The sequence below is a fragment of the Nymphalis io genome, chromosome 29, assembly GCF_905147045.1.
Source record: "Nymphalis io chromosome 29, ilAglIoxx1.1, whole genome shotgun sequence".
Lineage (NCBI taxonomy): Eukaryota > Metazoa > Arthropoda > Insecta > Lepidoptera > Nymphalidae > Nymphalis > Nymphalis io.
In genome coordinates, this window is record NC_065916.1 from 1,267,762 (window position 1) to 1,279,506 (window position 11,745).

The window sequence follows — 11,745 nt, forward strand, 5'->3', positions numbered from 1 at the left end:
AAAGCACACTTACAACATACATACAAAGCATTTACATATGAACGTATATAACCATCATAGTATATCTAATATGCATGACAATTAAAAGTGTACATAGTGCTTTCAGATTCATAAATTAAAAGTAACTAAAAAACGCAAGTATTTTTTTTTTAAATTGTTAAAATTAACTCATAGATTAATGTAATTGTTACAATAAAAATCAGTAAAAAATGAATTAGACAATCCATGATCATAATTAAAATAAGTACAAAAAGTAATTAAAAGTAATCATGTATTTTATACATGATTACTTTTAATTTTAATATTTACTGTAGAGTTGAGGCACAGGTCCAACGGTTTTACGTGTTTTCCGAGACACGGGAGTGTACACACTTCCAACTTCCAGACTCCGGGCTGCTACTGAGAATTATCTGACAAAAAAACTCTAATAACTTTTTATTGGCACGGCTTGGGAATTGAACCTAGGACCTCCGGGTATGCGGCCTTACATCAAGCCACTAGACCAACGAGGCAGTCAAATTTTATGTTTATTACACAACCGTACCAAGAGTGTTTACAAATATGAGACTACGCAAGGAGTATGAAATATTTTGTGGGTGTGAGTACGTCTGTGTCCTAGACGGAATTGATATCAGTATTCTTTCGATTATTGTCATGTTAAGAAGACTTTGTAGGAAGCCTAGTTCTAACATTTCGCGGTCTACTCCGAAAAGAAATCATATTAAATAACAACACTAAATTTATAATGTTTATTTTTTTTACACTTAACAGGCAAGCGTTTGACCGTTGACTTGCCTGATCTTAAGCATCGACACGGTCTAGAATGTTGCACGCTTACCTAAAAGAAACCCGTTCACTCTGGATTCGAAGACATCAACACTAAATAATGAAAATCCGAATTGAAATGCAATTTTTAATTCATTTATTAAAGATTTATTGCACACAATTTACAAACATTATATAAAAACAGGTAGTGCATAATGTTTACAAATGAGCTCTTCCAGGCAACCTCCGAAAGATTTCTTTTAGGCTAGAACAATAATCTTAGTGTGTACTTACAATCAACTTATAATTAAATAGTTAGAAACTTAAATATGTATTACGAGTCCGTGCGACGACTGAATAAAACGACGGTTAATACTGAACGGTCTTTATATGTCTGTCCCCACATATGTAACATACCTACATACATACTCTTATATATATACACTCTCACATACATACATAAAAACATATATATGCTTATATAAGAACCAAATTACTATACACATATAATAATGTAACATTAAATAGTTATATTGATAAATAATAATAATAATATCCGGGGACATTTTTCACACACGGCCATCTGATCCCAAATTAAGCTCGTACAGAGCTTGTGCTATGGAAACCGGACAACTGATATACTACATATACTACTTTTCTTTTGTAAATACAAACTTATATAGACATATTATATAGATATATAATTATGCAAACGATTAAAATATTAATGAACCGTGCTCTTGTGACGTTTTGTATTACGTTTGTGAATTTAAACGATTCCCGAAGAAGTATTCAAGATAAATCTTTATCTATGATTGGCAGGAGAAATTAAAAAAAAAACTCAAGAGAAAAAGATTGTCACCAAACGCCCTAAAGCAAATCGTTTATTTACAGGTACAAAAATGTGTACAGTGGAGGACAGATATAAGAAAACCGAAATGGTGCGTAAGCTTTTATTAAAAAGGCGTAATGTTGAATATGTATTGCAATACAGCAACGTTACACCGTTTATGTGGTACAAGGGGAAGTATAGATGCTTTTATTGTGCGGAACCAATGAAAGATCCGGTTCTGTTAAGGGAGCATACCGCAAGAGTTCACCAGTTCGCAAATCTAGAGCTCGTTGTGTACGATAGGACGAAAAATAATCGAAACAGAGACGCTGCCGTCAAAATTGACGTGACTGATATTTGTTGTAAGCTGTGTCCAAAATCGGTAAACAGTTTAGAAGAATTGATACATCATTTGATAATAGCCCACGATGCTGAATACGACGTCAGTGTACCGAATTGTCTTCTACCCTTTAAACTGGACAAAGATCAGCCCACGTGTCCCATTTGTGATATGAAATTTGTTTTCTTCGAATATCTCCTACGCCATGCGAATAAACACCATTTGGCTCACGATTATATTTGTGACGTGTGCGGAACCAGTTTTCAAGGTGAGAATCATTTGAAGATGCATAACAGGTATTATCACAGAGAGGGTGGATACACGTGTGATCATTGCGGTATAAGCTTATCGACTTTGTCAAAAAAAACTCTTCATGAAAAGAATGTCCACATGATTAATTTATTAACGTGCCCCCATTGCCCGGAGACCTTTAAAAGTCCATATTTCAAGAAACTCCATTTAGCGAATGTTCACGGTGTCGAGGAGTTGAAAATCAAATGTCCGTACTGTCCGAAGGTCTTCCCGCAAGAGAGCATAATGTCTCGTCACATGAGACGGGTACATCTACGGGAGAAGAATGTCGAATGTCAAATATGTGGGGATAAGTTCTTCGGGCCGTATGATGTGAAATTACACATGTTGAAACATAATGGCGATAAAAAGTTTGTGTGTTCGGTTTGCGGGAAGAAATTTTCGAAGAAGAGCAATTTGAATTCACATTATGTAATACACTCGGGTCAAAAGAAATTTATATGTACAGTTTGCAATAAGGAATTCGCCCATCGCCCTAATCTTAAAATTCATTTTCGTACCCGCCACCCTCAGTATATTCTAGAAGAAGGGTTTTGTGCAACCGATGAAGTTGATGAAAACGATTTGGTCCAGTTGGAATTCGAGAAAGAAATAGGCGTCGAAGATACTTTGACTTCGTGAAGTTAAATAAATAAGTGCCTACGTTTCGCTGAACGTTGTAAATATTTGATTGTATGTTTTTTTTTCTTGTTAATATGAATAAAAGGGTTTTTTCAATATTATTATCATTTGTTTTGATTTTCATCGACATTAACTAAAAGTTAAATATCCCTTTGAAAAAAATCAAAATGAAATAATATCTTTCCAGGAATAACAATCAAGAAAGATTGTCAAGACTACTCGGAACGTCTTAACATTCTGCGAAAGAATATTCTGTTGATTCTACAATATGGAAACGTGGTACCATTCCATTGGAACACTCGTGGATTCAGATGTTTTTATTGTGGAAGACAAGTGAAAGACTGCGAAACTCTAAAAGAACATACTTTATTAAGTCACAAATCAGTAGATCTGCACGCTTTTATACCCCAAAGAATAATATCCAAAGATGTTCCTATCAAAATAGATATAACTGATATGACGTGTAAAGCCTGCAACGCACCTCTAGCTACTGTTGATGATTTAATAGCTCATATTGTTGGTATTCACGAAGAACATTACGATAATTCAGTCGGCGTTTGCGTATTTCCTTTTATTTTAAATAAAGATGTAATTCAATGTGTCCTTTGCGATGATAAATACGATAATTTTACGTCAATGCTTGGGCATATGTGCAAGAAACATATCGCTCACACGTATATTTGTCAGATATGCGGTCTCAGCTTTATAAATCAGGTCCGTTTGAAACGACACATAACTAACAGTCATGAAGGGCACCGTTGCAAAATATGTGGCAAGGTTTTCGACGCGTCCCACAAAGTAGATAAACATAAACAGAGAATACATGGTATTAAAAGGACGGTCGAATGTAGTCTGTGCAGTGAAATATTCGACAATCAATACCAACTTAAGGTTCATATGGGCAAAGTCCATAATGTTGAAAAATATCGGATAAGATGCGAACATTGTCCAAAAATTTGCACCACAAAAGGAGCTATGTTGTTGCATATTCAATCACTTCATTCGGACGCTCGCTTCGAATGCGATCTATGCGAATATAAAACTGGTATCAAATGGATGATAAAGTTGCACAGACGTAAACATTTCGGAGAGAAAAACTATATTTGTAGCATTTGTGATAAACGTTTTGGTAGGTCGAGTAATTTAAGAGCTCATATGAAAGTTCACACGGGCAGTTTCGGTCGTGTCTGCCGATGGTGTCGCCGAGGCTTTACAGATTCCGATACTTTAGATAAACATGAAAAGGAATCGCACTATTTTAATCAATATAATTGATTTATTTATTGTTGTAGAATAAGGAATATATCGAAATCTCATTAACAAAGTCCTAGTCTTTAATTTATTTACTATGATTTTCTCTCAAAATAATTAAATGTAAGGCTGTTCGTGATTAGATGTAGTTATATTCTTTTTTTAATTTGTCTGAGAAAAGGATAAGATTTTTTTTAATATTTTTAGAATGTATTGTTGATTTCATTTTTTATTATTACACTATTAGTTTTATTTTTTAACTTTATTTGGATAACTATTTTATTACTTTACTTATTTTACCATTTTATAAAGAAAATGAGGTTTATTTGGTAAGATTACATTATTTTGGTTAAATAAAAACGTCAGTTCTATTTTGATATTATTATTTCATTACCTAAAGTAATTTTCACTTGCGTTAAATAAAAAATATTTTAAAACTTTCATATACGTAGAAGCAATGCATGAAGACGTTTGCTGGCTACCTCTAGTTGAAATTTCTAAGGAAAAATTAAAATGCAAGCGTGTTTTCCTTGCAGGAGAATCTAGGGGTGGCCAGAAAGCGGTGAAACACATAGATACTGAACCCTGCAATGAAGGACTGGAACTCACGCAAGCGCCAACTAAACCCGTCCTAACCGCAAAGGATAAAAGGAAAATCATGAGAAACAATGTGCTACAAGTTCTTCTGAAGTCAACGGTGATGCCTTTTAGATGGCTCAAGAGTTCCTACAGGTGTTTTTACTGCTACGACATATTCCAAGAGTCTTCGGATTTGAAGAACCACCAGCACGTCCACGTTGGAGACGAAATCAAGGAACAGGCGATGAATAATTATTGGGAGTCTGTTGTCTACGTGGATATTTCGAACTTGTCATGCAAATTGTGCCCAGAAAACGTATCTGATCTGTATGACTTGATAGATCATTTAGTGGCTAAGCATGGTGTTGTTTATAACAAGGATGTCGGGATATGTATGGTTGCATTTAAATTAGACAACTTCGCTGTTAACTGTTTAGCGTGCGGCGCTAGTTTTTATACATTTGGACCATTATTGCATCATACTAATAAGGATCATAAGGGCACATCAGCGATTCTTTGTGATGTCTGCGGACAGCACTTCAAAGACGGAAACTTGCTACGGCTCCACGTTAAGACGATCCACGATAATACGGGTCTGCTTTGTCCGGAATGCGGGGAGAAGTTTGAAACGCGTTCCAAATTAAAGACGCACCAGAAAAACCAGCACGATTTGGACAAGAAATATAAATGCCTCGTCTGCTCCCAGACTTTTCAGAGCCACTACAAGCGTTCGAGGCACATGGCTACCGAACATAAAAATAGGCAAGAGATCAAGTGCCTCCACTGTCCTAAGACGTTTGTGTTCAGGAGTATGATGATGACGCATCTACGCGACACACACTTGAAAGTCAGGAATCATATTTGTAGCGTATGCGGCTGGAAAGCGTTTAACAGTAATAGGCTTAAAAATCACATGTACAAACATAGCGGCGAAAAGAATTTCAAATGTGAAGCATGTGACAAGGCCTTTACAACTAAGAAAATTATGAGAGCACATTTCGCTCGTATGCATAAGTCCTTACAGCCACAAATAATGCCCTATGAACAGCAATATGTTGCTCACTGACTGATTAAATAATTATTTGAATTGAAAATCGAATATCATTTCTGTTTCTCGGTTGAATACCTAATCACCGGTCCGGTGCTATGATAAGGGAATATTTATTAATTATTTTGTCGTTAATTCCGCAAAGAAATATTAGTATTGCTGTTTCGCTATGGAGTTATTATAAGCACAATGGACATACCATTAGATGATTTGGGTGCCTTGTCAATGTTGACGGTGTAAGATATACTTGTTATTGGTCACAGCACTTATATATTTTTTTATTGTATTCGGTAGGCAGACAAGTGTGCCGCCTGATGGTAATTGGTCACCACCGCCTATAGACATCAGTGCTGTAAGAAGTATCGCCAATGCGTCACTGGCCCTGCGGACTAATGTGTTATGGCCCTTTCGCCGGCAGTTACACTGGCTCATTTACCCTTTTAAATTGGAATACGATATTACTAAGGATGGCTGCTTGGCGGTAAATATATAATGAGTGCGTGGTACCTATCACAGCCCTACCACCAAGTGAATATCTGTGTGTGAAGTAACTCACCATCTGGCCTTGGTAGTAATTTTCCATTATAAATAGATATTCAATTATTTATAATTAATAACGGTAATGCTTAGTGTAAACACGTTGATATAAAAGCCAAGATGGCCCTGTGGTAAGAATGCGTGAATCTTAACCGATGATCGTGGGTTCAAACCCGGGCAAGCACCACTGAATTTTCATGTGCTTAATTTGTGATTATAATTCATCTCGTGCTTTACGGTGAAGGAAAACATCGTGAGGAAACCTGCATGTGTCTAATTTCACTGAAATTCTGCCACATGTGAATTCCACCAACCCGCATTGGAGCAGCGTGGTGGAATAAGCTCCAAACCTTCTCCTCAAAAAGAGGAGAGGAGGCCTTTAGCCCAGCAGTGGGACATTCACAGGCTGTTACGGATACGGAAACACGTTGATATATAATAATATATGTACAGAATCGACTTGATGCTGAAATAACTGCAATGATAAATGACTTTACTATGTTATTTTTATCGATATTTCTGAAATACGAATTAACTTTCACAATGTACGAGACAGTGTAATTTAAAGTTATTTTGTTGGTGTTCGTTGGTGTTATTTATATTATAAATATATAGGAGGACGCAATTTAACAAATCTTTTCTCCAAAATTAAATAATAATTAAATAATATACTTGATTCTGTTTGTAAATTAGCTAATTTAACTAAATTTAATATATATATACTTGCTATCCCTTTTCTGATCTTCTATACAATTAAATAAAATTATTTTTTGTTTAAAACATTGCAAGTAACAGATACATTTAATGTAACATGTTCTTAGGTATTTCGCATTGACTATTCTTTGAATGAAGAAGGATTTATATTAGTTGAAAGATTAAGAGATTTTATAGATTATAAAAAGTATGCAGTTAGTACTTTTTGATGAAGGAAGGGATATAATAAATTATCAATATGTATCAATTAATATAATTACCAAGAAAGAGCAATGACTCAGATTCTTGTCGGTTCTCAATAAAAAACTACGTTTCCAATAAGTGATAGTTTTGTGTTATTTCATTTATTCGACGTTGAAAAACATTGGCTTCTATAAATATATATTATAACTTGGTAAAGTTTATGAAATGGTTATCTATGTACTTTAATGGACTGGTTTAGTATGTATTATCGTAACGACGTTTGGCTAACCCTGAAAAAACGATGCAATTTTGACAATATCTGACAGTAAACCAGACGTGTATTATAAAAAAGCGATTTTTTATCAATGAGCGGAAAACAAGACTAAGAAGACATTTTGATTTCAGGCAAGAGCCGAAAAGTGAAAAGGGACAGATATAATACAAAGGAAGTTACAACTTCAGACAGCGATGACGATTTGCCGATAAAAGATCTAAAACCGAAATTTTCCTTCAATGATAAATTAAATATAATGAGGAACAACGTCATACAAGTTGTTTTAAAGTCAACCGTTATGCCATTCAGGTGGCTCAGAAGTTCGTACAGGTGTTTTTACTGTTACGATGTGTTTAGGGAACCGAAAGATCTTAAGTTTCATCAGAATGTACACTCGGTTGAAGACGAAATATCGAAAGCAATGGAAAACTATTGGGAACCAGAAGTATATGTTGATATATCCAATCTATCGTGCAAACTTTGTCCGGAAACAATAACGGAGCTGTATCAGCTTGTTGATCATTTAATACTTAAACACAAAATAACATTTAACAAAGATATAGGAATGGGTATGAATGCTTTCAAATTGGACGAATTTTCCGTGAACTGTTTGATTTGTGATCACAGATTCAGTACATTCGGACATTTGTTGGTGCACACGAATAAGGATCATAAAGGTTGGTCAGAGGTCCTTTGCGATGTGTGCGGGCAGCATTTTAGAAATGCAAAATATCTAAGGCAGCATATTAGAAACGAGCATGTAAAGAAAACAGTCGTTTGTCCGCTATGCGGTTTGACGGTTATTAGTAAAAATAAATTAAGAACTCACATGCAAAACTTTCACAATCACAGGTACAAATGCTACGCGTGTTCCGAACAATTTGGAACACATTACAAAAGATCGCAACACATGATGCTTGCTCATAAAAGTAGGGAAGTGATCAAATGCTCTTACTGCCCTCGATCGTTTGTCTATAGAAGTTCCATGATGAGGCATGTAAGAGAAACTCACTTACAAGAAAGGACGGCTATCTGTAGTGTATGCGGTTGGCGATCGTTCGCCCAATATGATCTCCAAAAACATATGATGAAGCACAGCAACGAAAGAAACTTCAAGTGTCCCGCGTGTGACAAAGCGTTCAAAACGAAGAAAACCATGCGCCAACATTATAATAACATTCATCAAAAATCTAAGCCTCAAGATGGAGTTACACAAGAACTGTTGTTTTCAAAATAAAAATCGATTAAAACAATTTGCTTTTTATTTTGATTATGATATAGCGTATATATTCTAATAAGTAATTATTTACATAAATATATAATACTTAAGAAGAAAAAGTAGTTAATTATAAAAGTTACATGATCGTATCGTATTGCAATTTTAACATGGTTAATATTATTAACTAACTTATTAATTTTGTTTATATGTTAAAATAGTCTTAATTTAACAAGAATTGAGTGAAGCTAAGAAGAAATTTTACTTTCAGACCGAATCGAAAAGGATGAAAAGATTGTTCCAAGCAAGAAGAAAACAAGGATGCAGAGAACCGATGAATCGAATAAACAAGATTCTACATTAGATTCTATGAGAAAGAACACTATTCAAGTTTTGGAAAAATCGACAATCATACCCTTCAGGTGGCTAAGGACTTGCTTCCGATGCTTCTACTGCTACGAAATGTTTGAAAAGACTGAATCTCTAAAATCCCACCAGGAAACCCACACACTTCAAGATATACGGGATGCAATGGAGAATTTCTGCGAAAACTTGGTCGTTGTTGATATTTCAGATATAACTTGTAAAATATGCTTCGCGAAATCAGACGACGTGTTCCAGCTACTGGATCATTTAATAGCGTGCCACGAAATGGAATTCAATGAAGATGTCGGTATCAATATGGCTCCAATAAAATTAGACGACGGCGCTAAGTGTGTCTTCTGTTCAATGGTTTTTAAAACTTTTAATCACCTTATTGTACACATGGATAGATACCACAAGGGCTGTTTCAAATCCGTCTGCACTAGTTGCAGGAAACACTTCAAAAGTACGAGAGATTTCTGCGGTCACGTCCAAAAACAATTTTTGGAAGACAATTTGAAATGTTCACAGTGTGACTTGTTTTTGAACTACGGGGTACTGCGCAGTCATATGCGAGAAGTGCATGGTATGAAGTACAAATGCTTAAGTTGCTTCGAGTTCTTCCCTTCGCATTACAAGCGATCCAATCACATGGCTGATATCCACAACCGTAGGAAGAAGATTAAGTGTTCGTTCTGTTCGCGCAGCTTCATTTTCCGTAGCATACTGATGCGACATGTGCGCGAAAATCATTTGAAAGAGAAAAACGTCGTCTGCGAAGTATGCGGTTGGAGGACGTATGGAAAACACGAACTGGCTAATCACATGGCGCGACATGATAACGTTAAACGCGTGAGGTGTCCTTCATGTGATAAGGCGTTCAAAACTAATAAATATATGAAGAAACATTATTTAAAAACTCACGAATAATTTTATGTAAATAAAAAATTAATAGTATTTAATAAAAAGATAAGCGTTATTTAATGTATTATTTAAAACAACCAAGATAGTAAATTGAATATAATACGCGTGTTAACCAAAGTTCAGTTAACAGAGCTCTGTTAAGTTTCACTACTTAATTTTATTCATTTTGTGTTCGGTATAGAAGGAAAATTAGAAGTATCCAAGAATACGTTTAGAATAAGTAGAAGAATAAGTTTCGAAAAGCCTACTAAAGAGATTCGAAATGAAATATGCGGGTACTTTTTCCTAATGAGGTATAGCTTTTCGTAACTACAGTCTACAGCCGAAACCGAAGGTTGATCCGAATAGTGATAGATATTTGATAATCAATATGAAAGTGTAATGCTTATAAGTTGCATAAAGATATTGAATTTGAATATAGTTAAGTAACGGCTTGTTAATGTATTCTTCCTTCTGATCGTTGACATAGATGTCAATTATATGATACACCCGTGACATGTTTTAATCCGACAATGACGTCACATGATGTTTTTCTTCACGGCCGAACATGAGATGAAGTATAAACATGGTTAGCTTATTATAAAAATGCATGTAATCAATTATCACTAATGATTAATTGTTTCATTTCAGACCAAAATGTTATCGATCGACTTACAGAGCGGGACCGCAAATGTCACATAACGAGACTAATAACTGTGGTCATTGAGTATTCAACGATTATCCCGTTTAGATGGTTTTCCAATAAATTTATGTGTTTCTATTGCTGCTGTTCCTTCATAGATAGTTCGAAGCTAAAACTGCACACCCAAGAGGAACACAACGAAGTTAAACTGACAAATGTACTCCGAAACATAACGGCAACTACAAGATTTAAATTAGACATTTCGGAAATTTCCTGTAAAATATGCCCAAAACCTGTTCAAAATTTAGATGAACTTCTGTATCACGTTTCGAATATACATGACGTGAAGTTCAATAAAAACGTCACGGATTGCCTCTTCGCGTTCAAACTGTCCGACGATGGTATGTCCTGCCTCGACTGTGGGCAGAACTTCCGATTTTTCGGCACGCTACTCACACACGCACACAAATTTCACGTGAAAACTAGTACGTTTTTGTGCGAAACGTGTGGACAGGGTTTTGTGGCGAAAGCTAATTTGGATAGCCACGTTAAAACCGTACATTCTAATTATCAATGGGATAAAGGCAAATCAATAAGATTACGCGATAATGAACATAATAAATCGAATAAACCAAAGAAATTGCAATGTCCTAAATGTCCGGAAATATTGCGCAGTAATTATTTAAGGAAACAGCATCTCGCGCTCGTTCATGACGTAAAAAGTTCACAATTTTCCTGCGATGTATGCTCGAAAATATTCCTAATTAAAAGTAAATTAATTCAACACAAATCGAGAGTGCATTTAAAAGAAAAGTCCATTACGTGTGAAATATGTGGTTTTAAAGTGTTCAGCAAGGATTTATTGAAGCGGCATATGGTTAAACATGATGATTCAAGGCCATTTCAATGTGAAATATGCAAAAAGGCGTTCCAAAGGAAGAAAACCCTGGACTTTCATAGACGAATACACACTAATGATAGGAGATATGTGTGCAAGGATTGTGGAAAAGCGTTCGTTCAAGTAACAAGTTTAAAGCTTCACTTACGAGTCCATCACAGTAACGGCAATATCTAGATTAAAAAACAATTAAATAAATTGTTGAATTATAATCGTGGAGTATTTATTTTTAATCTTTAAAGCACATTGCTCCCCTATTCTGGAAT

The 11,745-nt window shown here is 35.2% G+C and overlaps 1 protein-coding gene across 7 annotated transcripts in view; it reads left to right on the top strand.

Annotated features, from left to right (window-relative positions):
* Window positions 1-11,685, top strand: part of LOC126779463 (zinc finger protein 62 homolog) — a 32,781-nt gene extending 21,096 nt beyond the window's left edge. The window contains exons 5-6 of one of the 7 annotated variants that reach the window (XM_050503443.1): window positions 1,660-2,205; window positions 3,058-4,207. In XM_050503443.1, the coding sequence (XP_050359400.1) occupies window positions 1,660-2,205; window positions 3,058-4,145 (1,634 nt within the window). In that variant the 3' untranslated portion in view covers window positions 4,146-4,207. Of the gene's footprint in view, window positions 1-1,659; window positions 2,972-3,057; window positions 4,208-4,657; window positions 5,954-7,587; window positions 8,720-8,943; window positions 10,002-10,589 lie in introns of those variants that run through there. The other 6 variants (XM_050503452.1, XM_050503453.1, XM_050503448.1 and 3 more) reach the window with 6 other exon arrangements.
* Window positions 11,686-11,745: the final 60 nt, after the last annotated feature.